General features: G+C 64.0%; 2 protein-coding genes across 2 annotated transcripts; both read right to left on the bottom strand.

The window, feature by feature from the left end:
* Positions 1–3,132: 3,132 nt before the first annotated feature.
* On the bottom strand, positions 3,133–7,688 carry LOC134735573 (uncharacterized). The gene is made up of 6 exons (XM_063631131.1): positions 7,660–7,688; positions 7,412–7,516; positions 6,301–6,379; positions 5,752–5,977; positions 5,025–5,206; positions 3,133–4,847 (listed from the first exon to the last, which is right to left on the bottom strand). The coding sequence occupies exons 1-6, from the start codon at positions 7,686–7,688 to the stop codon at positions 4,845–4,847; spliced, it is 624 nt and encodes a 207-aa protein (XP_063487201.1). The 3' UTR covers positions 3,133–4,844.
* Positions 7,689–8,088: 400 nt separating this feature from the next.
* On the bottom strand, positions 8,089–11,540 carry RNF223 (ring finger protein 223). The gene is made up of 2 exons (XM_055261147.2): positions 11,145–11,540; positions 8,089–9,705 (listed from the first exon to the last, which is right to left on the bottom strand). The coding sequence occupies exon 2, from the start codon at positions 9,694–9,696 to the stop codon at positions 8,950–8,952; it is 747 nt and encodes a 248-aa protein (XP_055117122.1). The 5' UTR covers positions 9,697–9,705; positions 11,145–11,540; the 3' UTR covers positions 8,089–8,949.
* Positions 11,541–14,645: the final 3,105 nt, after the last annotated feature.

The raw sequence follows: 14,645 nt of genomic DNA, 5'->3' as shown, positions 1-14,645 counted from the left end.
AGACTAGACATTCTGGGCTCTGGGGCTGCCGCCTGAGTACAATGTAGTCCTGAGCTCCGGAGTCCAGTGCCACGAAAGTAAGGAGCAGTTGTGATCTCAGACGTGGGCTCCGGGGCTGCCCTGTCCTCATGGGGGGCTGCAGATGAGGAAGGTCCTGGGACAGGGTGGCTGTTCACCAGGAAGGGGCAGGGCTGTAGCCTCAGCCTCCCCTCCAGATGCTGGCAGCACCAGCCTCTGCCTGCATGGGGCCCCAAGGTTTGCAGAGCCAAGATCCAGCTCCTCAGTGACATCCCCCAAGCTTCCTGACCTGCCCTGAGACACAGAGCACGGCTCCCAGGGGCGGCACAGGCATCCGCCAGCATCTCACCCCACTCCCTGTGCACTGCCCCCTGCCCCTGTCCCTCTACGGAGTGTCTCAATTCCAGTGTTACGGACCTGGGACGCCACAGTGTGGGGAACAGCTTCTGCCCTCTGGGAGATGAGAATCCTTCAGGCAGCCGGGCTGCTGAAGCAGTGACCATAAGCTGGGTGGGCAGGCGCTCCTTCCCTCAGCTCTGGAGGCTGGAAGTCCGAGATCCTGGCAGTGGAGGTTGGGAGGGGTGGAGTGGACGGGGCTGCTGACAGCCTCGGGGGCGTGTGGAGAAGGAGGGAGCTCCAGTGGCCCCAGGCCCTGCCGCTTGGGGGAGAACTCCCCTCCCTGTCCCTGGGACCCCACAGCCCCTGGCCAGTGGCCATTCCCGGCTTCAAGCACAGTGGCCTCAAGCCACCGTCGTGGGTGTTACCGTGGAAACAATGAGGCAGGTTTGTGTGGGGCCAGATTCCTCCTCTGGGCACTGACCTGCTCTCCCCACTCTAGGTGGTTTCACCCCAACATCAGCAGGGTGGAGGCGGAGAAGCTATTCCTGTCCAGGGGTCAGCGTGGGAACTTCTTTGCCAGGCCCAGTGAGAGCAGCCCCGGGGGCTTCACACTGTCCGTCAGGTGGGTGGGCCCTGGCTGGGCAGGGACAGGCTCTGGTTGAAGGCCTCGCGGGGTCTGGACACCCTCAGCTGGGGGCCTGGGGCAATTCACTCCTGGGTCCTCCTGGAGGGCCGGTGGGCAGCTTCCTGGACACACTCAGGGAGGCCTTGGTGCAGGGGGCCGATGCACTGGGAAGGTGGTGAGAGTTGGACGTGGTGCTGGGCAGCCTCTGGGCAGGAAGGAACTATTTAGAGAGGCCCTTGGGGAGGGCTTATTGAGTCAGGGGTTCAGCAGGACTCTGTCCTCCCCTGAGAGGGGCCTGGGGACAGGCAGGGCCTCCGTGGCTGTGACTGTGTTGCCAGAGCCTGGGGGTGCTGCTCCAGGAGTGCAGCGGGGTTCCCATTGAGCTCTGGTACCCGCTGGGCTGCCAGGACCCCACATCGGAGTGGTGAACCCTGGCCCAGCATCCATGTGTCAGCACGCATATGTGTGCATGTGCATGTGTGTTCGTGTGTGTGCATGTGCATGTGTGTGTGTGTGTGTGCATGTGCCTGCATCCTGAGGGGCGGTGTCTGCTAAGCACTGGTTCAGGGCACAGCTGCAGCAAAGCAGAGGGTGCAGGGTCCTGCACCTGCCTCACCCAGGCCTCCTTCCTTTGGGTCTCAGGCACTGGAGTCCAGGGTGACTCAGGGAAGCCGGTGCCTCCCCTGACCCCATCCCTGCCCTCTTGGCTGGTGCCCTGGGCTGAACTGGTTCCTCCAGCCTCAGTTTCCTCACTGCAGGAGGCTGCATCTGCAGGGAAGGAGGCCTGGTCTGGGGAGGCCCCCGGCCGCTCCTTGCTGAGGACCAGGCTGCCACCTGGTGGCCGCCCACCCCTGCAGTGCCCGCCTGCCTCCTGCTGGCTCCTGGGTGGGGCAAGGGCCAGAAAGGCAGGCAGAGCAGCTCTGGGGCCTGGGTGGGGGTGCTGCCTGGACCCCCAAGGTCTGCGTATGTCTCACTAAGCCTTCTGTCCCATCCATGTGGTTCTCTCCCCCTCACCTGTGCTCCCCTATGCCTGGGCCAGGTGGTACCACGGGTGCCTGTCTGGCAAGGAGGCTGAGAAGCTGCTGCTGCAGAAGGGGCGTCCAGGAAGCTTCCTGGTGCACGAGAGTCAGAGCAATCCTGGGGACTTCCCGCTGTCAGCACTGACGCAGGAGTGGGACAAGGCGCAGGGCGCAGGCTGCCAGCCACGGGTCACGCACATCATGACTCACTTCCAGGTGGGAGGGGGCGGCGAGCTGGGGCGGCCTCTGGGAAGGGCGGGTGGCCTTGGCCAGGCCCCTCACTGCCACCCCCGCAGCCTGACGAGAAGTGGGAGACGGGGAGCGCTTTGACACCCTCGGAGACCCGGTGGAGCAGGAAGAGCCTGATGATGGGGAAGGTGGGGGCCGTTGTGCACCTCAAGCAGGTAGGCCCCTCCACAGGCACCAGGGCCGTGGGCACAGCCTCACCCAGGAAAGCAGCTGGGGGTCCACTGGGGTCAGGGAAGACCCCCTACCAGGGGAGCCCCCAGGCGCCTGAATGGCCACGGGAAGGAAAATCTACCAGCCCCTCCGTGTGTTCTCCTGGCGCATGGCGACCTCCATGACCCGACCAGGATGCGGGCCCGGGGCAGGGCGGCCAGGTGCAGGGGTGCGGGGCCCGGGGCAGGGCGGCCACGTGCAGGGGTGCGGGGCCCAGGGCAGCTGCCCTCAGTGGGAGGGGTGTGGTGTGGTCTGCAGGGCCCTGGGAGGCTGTGGTGGGGTCTGCAGGGCCCTGGGGGGGTGTGGTGGAGTCTGCGGGGCCCTGGGGGGGTGTGGTGGGGTCTGCGGGGCCCTGGGCCCCCCTAAGCTTAGACGCAGGCCTCTCCCTGGCAGCCCCTCAAGGCCACGAGGATCAGTGCTTGGCGCCTGGAGGGCTGTGTGCAGGAATAGCAGGGCCACCGATGCCAGTGGGACGGCCAGGCAGGGCTTCTGGGTGGAGTTCAAGGTGCATCTTGACCGCTGCCACCCTCAGACTCTGTCCCCTGGGGCTGGAGCAAGTGCCCGATGGGAGCACAGGGTCTGGAACTGTAGGGTCCAGCCTTACGGGGCTTAGCAGGTGTTCTCCCCGTGTGCGGAGATGAGAGATTGTAATAAAGACACAAGACAAAGAGATAAAGAGAAAACAGCTGGGCCCCGGGGACCACTACCACCAAGACACAGAGACTGGTAGTGGCCCCGAACAGCTGGGTTCGCTGATATTTATTGCTTACAAGACAAGGGGGGTAGGGTAAGGAGGGTGAATCTTCTAAGTGATTGACAAGGTGAAACAAGTCACGTGATCACAGGACAGGGGGCCCTTCCCTCTTAGGTGGCTGAAGCAGAGACAGAAGGCGGCATATGTCAGCGTTTTCTTCTATGAACTTACAAGATCAAAGACTTTAAGACTTTCACTATTCCTTCTATCGCTATCTACTACGCACTTCAAAGAGGAACCAGGAGTACGGGAGGAGCATGAAAGTGGACAAGGAGCGTGAGCATTGAAGCATCACAGGGAGGGGTTTAGGCCCCCGGATGACTCCGGGCAGTCCTGGATGATATCCAGCCTCCCACAAGAAGCTGGTGGAGCAGAGTGTTCCCTGACTCCTCCAAGGAAAGGAGACTCCCTTTCACCGTCTGCTAAGTAACGGGTGCCTTCCCAGACACTGGCGTTACCGCTTGACCAAGGAGCCCTCAAGCAGCCCTTATGCGGGCGTGACAGAGGGCTCACCTCTTGCCTTCTAGGTCACTTCTCACAATGTCCCTTCAGCACCTGACCCTATACCCGCCGGTTATTCTTAGGTTATATTAGTAATGCAACAAAGAGTAATATTAAAAGCTAATGATTAATAATGTTTATAATGATGGATAATTGTTCATGATCATCGCTATATCTAATTTGTATTATGACTATTCTTATTCTAACTCTTTTCTTTATTATACTGAAACAGTTTGTGCCTTCAGTCTCTTGCCTCGGCACCTAGGTACTCTTCCGCACACACGGGATGGGGTGGGGTGGCCATCTTGGGCTCTGGGAAGGGGCCGGGGCTGTGAGCTGAAGGCTCCATCACCTCCAGATGCTGCAGCAGCAGGAATGCCAGTTCCTGTACCCTCGGAAGGAGGGGCAGAGGGTGGAGAATAAGCCCAAGAATCACTATAAGAACATCCTTCCCTGTGAGGGCAGAGGCCAGGGTGTCACCCGTCAGGCCTGGGGGAGGTGGGGAGCAGGCGGAGCATCTGCCACCGCTGACCTGAGGCTCCCCCTCGCATACCCTGGACCCCCCATCTCTGCACACCACAGGGTCTGCGGGCAAAGAGGCAAGGTGGGGCCCACAAGCTGTGCCCTGGAGAACTGAGCGGCACCTCCCTTCCCAGTTGACACCACCTGAGTCATCCTGCTCGACTAGGATGACAGCAGGCCTGGAGCCAACTACATCAGGGTGGGTGTGCGCGGGAGGCAGGGCCTGGGCCCATTGCTCCTGGGGGGCTCAGGAAGAACCAGGGTCCCCAGGGGAGGGGTGGGCGGCAGTCCCCAAGGGGTCCTCAGAGAGGCTGGACGGGCATTGGTCCTCAGCCCCTTGCTGGCCTGGAGTGAGGAGTGTGTTTGAGCCACCAGGGCTCCTTTGTATAACATTTGTGTGCCGTTTGCATATCATTTGCATAATATTTGCATGGACTTGTTTGTCCTCTGGAAACAGCAGCAGTTGTCCTCATCCCCTTTCAGACTGACCCTGAGGAGGAGCCGGGCCATGGCGGGGGCAGGGCGTACGTCGCCACGCAGAGCTGTCTGCAGGCCACGGTGGCTGCTTTCTGGGCCACGGTGCACCAGGAGAACACGCGTGTCATCGTCACTACCACCAGGGAGATGGAGCGAGGCCGGGTAGGGGTGCGGTGCCAGTGCTCCCAGTGCCCATCCCACCCCGTGCATCTTCAGCTACCCAAGGCCCTTCCCGACCGGGCCAAGGAGCCTGTGGGAGGCCGTGGGAGTGGGGAGGCTCCCACAGAGCCCCGTGGCTGCACATACACACCTGCGTCTCTGCAGGTCGCAGGGGCGGGGTGCCGGGGTGCTGCCGGCAAGGCTGATGCAAAGCGCTTCCCTCAGAACAAGTGTTTCCAGGACTGGCCAGAGCTGCCCGGCAGCCAAGAGTTCGGCCGTGTGCACGTGCGCATCCTGGGTGAGGGCCAGGCCTAGGGCTGCTGCCTGCCGGAGCTGCAGGTGTGGCGGCCAGGCCAGGTGAGCCTGGCGGCAGTGGAGCGTGCCTGCTGTGGGCCTGCACTGGGAGACCCCCACACCTACCTGCATCCAACCCCACTGCCTTTGGGGGCTTCCACACCCCCCAACCCAGGAGGTGCATTCCAAGCCTGGACAGGGGTCACTGAGGTGGCCACATTCTCAGCCCTGGGCTGGCGGCCGCTCCTCCCACACACCTCTCCAACTGCGGCTTTGGTCTCCGTTGTATACCGCCCAGTGTGTGTGTGTGTGTGTGTGTGTGTGTGTGTGTAGCGTCCTCCAGGCCCCCATGGAGCCCTCACATTTGGTCTTTCCTTATAAAATAACCAGCCTGCTTCTCCCGCCCCCAGCTCCCTCTTCCCTTCCCCAGGCACCTGAGCCACCTGGGGCCATCTCGGCGCCCCCTCCCCATTTCCTCCCTCCTCCTCCTGCTCGCCTTGGCCCCCGCAGCCCCTCCGCTTGGGCACTCCCGGAAACCCAGCTGTGCCTCAGCCTCCTCCTCCCACCCGGGGGGTTGCACTCACCGCCTGCCCCGCTCAGGAGGAGCCACAATGTCCGGTGCAGCACTTCCGGTACTTCGGCTTGCCGGACCACGGCGTCTGGGCCGATCCCGCCGGCGTCCTCGGCTTCCGGGACGAGGTGAACCGGGCCCATGGTGGTGCACTTCAGGTGCGGCGGGGCGGGGCCGCGCCGGCTGTTTAGGTGCAGGTGAGGCGGGGCGGGGCCACGAGGGCTGTGCAGGTGCAGGCGCTGCGGGGCGGGGCCACGCGGGACGACGCGGGCGTTGCCATCGGGTTGGCGGGGGCGCCCCCGCCCCCTACTCTCATCAAAGGCCGCCTGGTTTGTCCTCAGCGCATCGGATGCACAGGCACCATCATCGTGATTGACATCCTGGTCGTCATCCGCAGGCAGGGCGAGCCGCTCCTCTCTGGGTCCCCCCACCCTGCCCTGCTACAGCCGCACCCCTCAGGACGACTCCACCCCTCAGGACGACCCCACCCCTGCCGACAAGCCCCGCCCCTCATCAGTAGCCCCGCCCCTGCCTGCCGGCACCTTCCCCCCATCCGTAGCACCTCCTCAAGCGCGCTTGTCCCCAGGGCTGGACTGCGACATCGACGTCCCGAAGACGATCCAGCTGGTTTGGCGGCAGCGCTGGGGAATGGTGCAGACGGAGGCTCAGTACAAGTTCGTGCACCTGGCGCTGCATCGGCACATCCAGGGCGAGCAACTGCGCCTGCGCGAGCAGGTAGGGGCGTGGCCTGCGCGGGGCGTGGCCTGCGCGGGCGTCGCCATGGTGACCGGCGGCCCCTCCCCCCCAGCGCGAGCCGCCTCAGGAGCGCGGGAACCAAAACGTGGGCGCCGCCCCTCGCGAATCGGGTTGCAGCCCCCCGCCCGCGGCTCCCCAGGCGTCCCCAGTGTGACTGGAGCGCCAGGGCCGGTCCGGAGTCTTCCGGGAGGGACTGGGACGTGCGGGGTGCGGGGCTGAGCCGCTGCTCCGCGCGCAGAACCCCGCAGCCCTGGGACGGCGAGGACGCGAACTTGCGGAACCGCGGGTGTCTGAGGGAACCCCCGGCCTAGCCGCGCCCGCCTGTGGCCGGAGCCGCGGGCCGGGACTGTGTCCAGGACGGAGCCACAAGCTTGTCCCCAGCTCAGGGAGGCCCAGGGGCGGCAGAGGGAGCGACAGGCTGCGAAGCCCACCGGTGACCACGTGTGAACCCGTGTGCGCCACCAGCTCAGCCACTCGGTGCGGGTCTGCCCTCACCGCAGCTCAGGCCTGCCGGCCCTACCTGCTCCCGTGGTCTGGGATGTGGCCCCAGTGAGGACCTGGCCCCATCACAGGGTGGATGTTTGTGGAGTGAGGTGTGTGAGACATATTCATGTGACCACCTGTGCAGCGTCACGCGCCTGGCCCTGCTGATGACAAGGGCGTGGGCCTGTGTGGGCATGACTGCGTGTGTGACACAGAGTGATGTCGCTGTGACCCGTGGCTGCACTCCCCACATCACCGGCTTTCACAGCCTTCCAGTAAAGTGCTGTGTTCTCCCTTCTGTGTCTTGGTTGGGACCTGGGGCAAGGGTAGCTGTGGCCCCCACAGCTGGAGTCAGCTTCTGTAGGGCCTTCCCCACCCCTCCCCGCCCCTCCCCACCCTGGACCAGAGGCCCAGCTGGTTGGAGCAGGAAGTACCTGGGCTCTGGGGTCAGGGATGAGAAGGCTGAGGAGGCCTGCGTGAGCTGGAACTGGCCTGGGCCCTCGTGGCCATGCCTGCCTGGTGGTGCAAGATTCCTGGGGCTGATGACAGATAGGGTAGGGCTGGGGCTGGCGAGCCTCCTGCCCATACCTCACGTAGCTAATCTCTGCCTCTTCCCCAGCCAGGATGGCCCTGGGAGTTGCCAGAGAGTCAGTGGATCTGCAGGCTGCACGCTGGCTGTTACCTTTGCTTCTGGGTTCCCACAGGGGTCATGGTTCTGTGGTTCTCCAGTCAGCGACCCTAGCAGGGCCATGGGGCGTGACTTCCTGGAGGTGTGGCCTAGTATGGCCACGGCGGAGGATGGGGGAAGAGAAAGGCCCCCTTTGTCAGCCACCGGGCTCTGAGCCAAGCTGAAGCCCTCCCCCTGGTCCAGCCTGCCCTGCCCCAAGTGTCCTGGGCCTCTCCCCATCTCCCTGGGGAGCCTCACGTTGTTGAGTCGCCAGCTAACTCCAGAAACCCCCAGCCTGTCTGCAGCCAGAGGGGCTGGGAGTTGGACCCCCTAGAACCTTGGGCCCACCTGTCCCAGTGGCTGCTGGGAGTCTAATCCTGTCAGGGTATCCTCTGGGTTGAGGCTGCAGCAGGGGCACCCAGGGTGAGGCCCTCTTACCAAAGATGGATACAAATAATTTATTTTAAAAGGTACAATTCACAAGGGTTGGAGGCGCAGCTGGAAGTTTCTGTGGTTACCTGGCACTGGGGGCTGCCCTGCCTCCACTCTCTCCCCACAGTCTGAGGGCAAGACGAGCACCCCCACCCAACAGCAGGACCAGCCCTGCGGGGAAATGTCAGCACGAGTGGAAGCATGGCAGGGCCCCTTCCTTCTTGGCAAGGGTCTTCCCTGGCAGGCAGTTCACAGTGTGTGTGGGTGGCAGGGGCGCTGGCCAGCTGCTCTCCTGGGCCCTTCCTGTACCAGCCTGTTTTTTCATTTTGTTTGTTTTGTTTTGTTTGAGACAGGGTCTCGCTCTGTCGCCAGGCTGGATGCAGTGGTGCAATCTTGGCTCACTGCAACCTCCACCTCCCTGGTTCAAGCAATTCTCCTGCCTCAGCCTCCTGAGTAGCTAAGAGACGCCCGCCACGACCACCCGGCTAATTTTCGTATTTTTAGTAGAGATGGGGTTTCACCATGTTGGTCAGGCTGGTGTCGAAATCCCGACCTTAAGTGATCTCTCCGCCTCAGCCTCCCAAAGTGCTGGGATGACAGGTGTGAGCCACCACGCCCAGTGAGCCTGTGGCTGTTGGAGGCTTTGGGGACCCTCTTGTCCACCCCATCAGGACCCAGCCTGGAGAGTGAGAGGTGGACAAGCTAAATGGAGCCTGGTCTTGGTGGGGCCCCGGTGGAGTCCTCAGAGATGCCCGGCTCCTTTCACGTCCTCGGGGACTGACTTCCAGTGGCTGCTGCGTCCTTGAGCCCCCCAGTGGGGGACCCCCCATGGAGCTGGGTGAGGGCGGCTGACCTGGGCAGAGGCTGGTGGCCCTAGTTGTCAGTCAGAGGCCCGAAGGGGGAGGCGGCTGTGGTGGTGGCCGGGGGCCGGGGAGGCAGCGGCAGGCAGCGCAGGTTCCCGGTCTTGAGCGCGCACTGCACCGGCCAGAGTGCCACGCAGAATAGCACCAGCAGCAGGGCAGAGACCAGTGCCATGCGCCTCCAGTCCCGGCATCGCGCCCAGCAGCGGGCCAGGCGGCCCCGGCTGGGGGCAGGGTCCCGGGCGGGCACGGGCGGCTCAGCAGGCTTGCTCAAACCCACGTCCACGCATACGAAACTGGGCTTGCGGCCAGGTGTGGTGGGCAGTGGTTGGCAGCACAGCTTTGTGCCCTCCAGCCACACAGGCTCCTCGCGCCGCAAATGCGCCGGCATCCGGGCCTGCAGCTGGCGGCTGGTGCGCAGCGCGGGGGCTCCGGCAGGCGGCACGGCCGTGGGCTGCCTGCAGAAGGGGCAAGGTACAGCCTCACCGCCGGGGCGGCCCACAGGCTGAGCAGCCGCCAGCCGGGCCAGGCACTCCAGGCAGAAGACGTGGGTGCAGGAGAGCTCCTTGGGCGTCTTGAAGATGTTATCATAGCCTGAGAAGCAGATGGAGCACTCCAGGGGGGAGGCCACCTTCTCCGAGCCAGGGGTGCCAGGGGACCTGGGGCTGCCGGCTGAGCTGGGGGACCTGGGCATCGAGGCTGTGGAGCTGCTCCGGTGAGGGGGTGGCACAGCCGTGTGCCACACCTGCTGGCCTGACATGTTTCTGAGCTGTGGGACAGGGACTGTGGTGAGCAATCACAGGCCGCCCCTTTCTGGTGGTGTTTTATCTCCCCCTCCCCTCTCTTGTCCCCAGAGATCCCAGGGAAGGACTCTGTTCCCTGTGCGCCACTCCAGAAAGTTCCTCCGGTGCCCCGGAGGTCATTCTGCCCCACGTGCAATCCTGCCCTCTCCACCCCATCACACGGCTGCACCAGGGGTGAGCCTCCTACAGGGCCCCAGGCCTGCGCCGGGAATGCAGGCCGTGTGCACGGGGGTCTCGCTGACCGCTCGGTGGACACCTCCTGTCGGCCCTGCCCCACCTGGCTGGCCCTGCTGCCTGGGCAGAAATAATGGTGAGGATGACAGTAGCCACAGTCGTTACTGTTTATGTCGGAGCTCTGCAAGGCTGGGCCCACATCACGGGACTCACACAACGCCACAGTGTGGAAAAGGTTGCCCAGAGCATGGGTGACTCAGCCAGGGCCACCCCAAGGGAGCCAGCGGGCCCTGGACCCTGGCGGATACGGCTGTCAGGCAGGCCAGGGACTCCAAGTCAAGTGAAGTGAGTTTGAACTCGGATCCCAGGGTGGGTGCCTGGCTTGGGCAGTGCAGGCCTGATTTGCAGGCAGCTATGTGAGGGTGGGGTGTGGGGGTCTCTGGGTCTGGGGACCGGGCTGAGCCCCGGGGGCTTCGGGACGATAGGGAGGGCCCAGGCAGGGGCAGGGGTCAGTGCCCGAGGAAGGTGCGTGTCAGGCATGACCTGCGGCCTGCGGGGCCAGCTTGTCTGGCTGCTGAGGGTCTGATATGCACGGAGCGGGGGTGGGACTTGGACAAGCCCAGTCATTCCTTCTGGGCCAGCCCACTGCCTGATGGTCAGGTGATGGTCAGGGCACCCTCAGCCGCCCACTGAGTGGGTGTTTCTTCTCCCTGACCCACTCCCACTTCATGGCAGGGACCCTGGGGGACGGACACTGTGGGATGCTGCTCTGCCCCTGGGTGTGGCTCAGGTGGGCATCTCAGCTGACCTGGGACCCTGCTCCACCTCCTGCCCCTCCCCTGCACCCAGGATCCGCTGCAGGGAGCCACAGGGGTCCCACCTGGAGGGAAGTGGGCAAGGGTGACGGTGAGCCTCAAGGGCCTGGCTGTGCGTCCCCGTGGGGCCCAGGAGGCTGCCCCAGAAGTGACTCCTGGCACTGCCCCACCCCGCCCCTGACTTGCCAGTGAGTCCCAGACAGGCTGGTGGGATGACACAGGTCACTGTGACCACCTGAGTCACGCACCGTCACTGTGAGGCCGTGAGTGCCCCAGGTACCAGGACCTGGGGACTGCTCTGCGGCCTGTGTACCACACAGAACCGGTTCCTTGGCACCAGGCCCCACCCCTCCACGATGGTGCCCCACCCTGAGCCTGTGCAGGTGAGGGGTGAACACAGGCTGAGCTGGCCTTACCTGGTGGCCGGGGGTCAGCGGGTCCTGGGCATGGTCCTTCTCGCCGGCCAAGGTTGGGCTCCAAGGCCCTGGGCTGCCCTGCCCTGGCAGTGTCTGCTTCCTCTTCTCCAGGCCCAGCCTGGCCTGTGCTTCACCCAGCAGGTATCCCTCCCCGGGGCGGGCCACCAGCAGCTGTCCCAGTGGCACTGGTCTGGCAGGTGTGGCTTCTGCTCCGTCCAAGACAGGTGGGGACACAGGGAATGCGTGCGCCGTCACCCGCACAGAGCTCTGGTCTGAGGCAGGTGTGAGTTGTCGGGTGTGGGCTCCCAAGCAGGACTATTTATACCCTATGGGTCATGCTGTCCAAGGGTGTGGCCACAAAGCCTCAGGGATTGGCTGGCTTCATCCTCTCCTTGGCAGGCCAGGCAGCTGGAGGGCAGGGAGTGAGGGGTGAGGGTCAGAACTGGGTAGGGGTCAGCACAGCCGCTGCAGCCTGGGCAGGTCTGGGCTGGGGTGTGTGCTTGGACAAAGCCCTCTCTCCCTATAGCCCCAGGAGGCTGGAGCACCTGCTGGAAGCTGCTCATTGCGGTTCCGGGTCCCTGTGGCCCCTGAGCTCCTGGGTGGGCCTCCCAGCAGGGGCCCTCCCCTGAGCCCCCCACAGCCTATGCCCAGCCTGCCCCTGCCCTTTGCTCACTGCTGCCTGCCCTCAACAGCCCATTCCTGCCACTTCCCTGCCCACACCCACCCATGTGCTCACCTGCCTCATCCACACACATACATGGCTGCTCTCACACACGGGCCATGTGTTCACATGCTCCATGCCCCCGTCCACACGTTCCATGCCCGTGTCTACATGCTCTCACAGACGTGCCGTGTCCACACACACGTGCCGTGTCACACATGCGCCGTGTCCACACACGCGCCATGTTCACACACGTGCTGTGTTCACACACACATGCCGTGTCCACACTCACATGCCATGTCCACTCTCACATGCCGTGTCCACACTCTCACACATGCCGTGTCCACACACACACACGCTGTGTCCACACACACGCCTTGTCCACACACATTCCATGTCCACTCACATGCCGTGTCCACACACATGCCGTGTCCACATTCACGTGTCCACACTCACATGCCGTGTCCACACTCACACACATGCCGTGTCCACACTCACACATGCCGTGTCCACACTCGCACATGCCGTGTCCACACACATGCCGTGTCCACACACATGCCATGTCCACACTCACACATGCCGTGTCCACACACATGCCGTGTCCACACATGCCGTGTCCACACTCATGCCGTGTCCACACTCACACACATGCCATGTCCACACACACACATGCCATGTCCACACTCACATGCTGCGTCCACATTCACACACATGCTGTTCACATGCTCTCACACACATGCCATGTCCACATGCTCTCACACTCGTGCCCTGTGTCCACACGCACATGCCATGTCCACACACACGTCATGTCCACATTCACACACATGCCATGTCCACACTCACATGCCATGTCCACATTCACATGCCATGTCCACATTCACACATGCCGTGTTCAGACGCTCTCACACCCATGCCGTGTCCACACACACATGCCACGTCCACACACATGCCACGTCCACACACATGCCATGTCCACATTCACACACATGCCATGTTCACACGCTCTCACACACGTCATGTCCACATGCCCTAGCAGGCTACAGGACTGGTCTGTGCAAAGACCAGGGCTGGAGCTGGTTGAGAGTCTGGGGGCTGAGGCTGGCAGGGCTGGGATGGAGGATGTGTGGGTCCCAGAGGAGCAGCCAGTGGCATGGGCTGCCCTTGTCCCCTGCACACCCCGCTGCGGGCCCGAGGGCCTGGTGTAGAGCTGCACCCCCCAGGTTGTCCAGCTGCCAGCTCCCCACCTCACTGAGGCATCTCTCCCCCAGCCCAGTGGACCTCATGCAAGGGCAGGTCCGACCCGGCTGCCATAGCCCCATCCCCGTCGTGAGGCCTGGGCCAGACCTGAGCCGGGACCCCACACACCAGCCTGGGGGGGGTGTCACAATGGGTGGGGCTGGGAGTGAGGGACCCACCCTAGTGGGAGAGCTGGCCGGGCCACCCCAGACTGCCCTCAGACAACTCCCCTGCAGGTGCCCTCTGACACCTCAGTGGGGACCCAGAGGCTCCCCCAGTGCTGCCGCGGGCATTCTGGAGCCCAAGGGACGCTGGGAAGTGGGAACCAGGACTGCAGAGGCCGGGCAACGCCCTGTGGAGGAGGATGGGGACTTGGGTTCAGGAAGGGCGGGAACCCTGCCAGTTCCATGACTCTCAGTCGGGGGTTGAGGGGGTTCAGAGAGGGGATTTGGGAGCTCAGACAGGGAGTGGTGGGAGCTCTGTGAGGGGTCCAGGGTGGCTGAGGCTATCGGGACTCCGTGCAGGGAGCCACTGTGAGGCTTGGCCCAGAAAGCGCTCACTGGAGGCTCCTGCTTCCTGAGGACCGTGACTCGGGTCACATGCCGCCTCCAGGAAGCGCCCGGGCTCCTGCAGCTCTGGGAACGTCCTCCTGACAGCTCCTGGGAATATCCGGGCACTGAGGTCACTCGGCTCTCGGCTGACACTCATGCCGGAGGCAAAGGCGAGGAAAGGCTGGAGGAATGTGTCGTCTCGGGGCCAGGCCAGGCCTCCCTGTGTAGGAGAGGAGCCAGCAGCTCCCCTTCTCTCAGCTCAGACTGTCTCTCAGGGCTCTCGGGAGGCTCGGGGTGGCAGCGGAGCAGCTTGGCTGGCCGAGTCCAGGGCAGGGGGTGGGCCTGCCTGGTCCCCTCCGTCGCAGCCAGTGGGCAGGAGGCTGGGCTGGTGAGCGTGTGTGTGAGCACACGTGGCCATGCTTGAGACGTGGATGCTGGTGTGAGCACCTGACCCCTCATCTCCTTCACTTTTGGTCTCCTCACGCCCTCCCAGGGACTCCTTCCGCTCCAGGCCTCTGGGTTACGGGTTACACCTGGCACTGCCAGGCCTGGGCTGCTGTGGGGCCCCCGGCCTCACTCCACCCTGCCCCGTGCTGGGCCATTGGCTCAAATGCAGCGGCTCTGTTGGTTCTGGGGCTGGACTTCTTTCCCAAGGGCCCAGATGTGCAGAGGGGAGGCCGGTGTGGGGAAGCAGGGCTCTGGGACGTGCGCTTGGGGTCTAGCTTTGCCCCTGACGTGCTGGGGCCGACCCTAGACCCAGCTCAGTGTCCACTCTGGGCAGGAGGCCCAGCCAGTGTATCCCTCCCGTGCCCAGTGAGGAGGGTGTGCCCCTCGCTGCCACAGGTCCTGGCTGACCACGTGCTGCCTGCCAGGGGCCAATCGAGAGTGCACAGGTGGGGGACGCGGGGAGCCAGCTGAGGAGGGGATGTGGAGGTGTCAGGATGACCCTGGGTTTTTGGTTTGGGCCACTGGGTGGGGCGAGAGGGAGGGCACCCAGAACTGAGAGATGGGGCCTGGGGGGCTGCTCAGAGGGTGGGCTGGGAGGTGTCTGTC

This window comes from Symphalangus syndactylus, chromosome 22 (assembly GCF_028878055.3).
Source record: "Symphalangus syndactylus isolate Jambi chromosome 22, NHGRI_mSymSyn1-v2.1_pri, whole genome shotgun sequence".
NCBI lineage: Eukaryota > Metazoa > Chordata > Mammalia > Primates > Hylobatidae > Symphalangus > Symphalangus syndactylus.
Note: the sequence above shows the minus strand (reverse complement) of the source record. Positions and strands in the feature narration are given on the sequence as shown.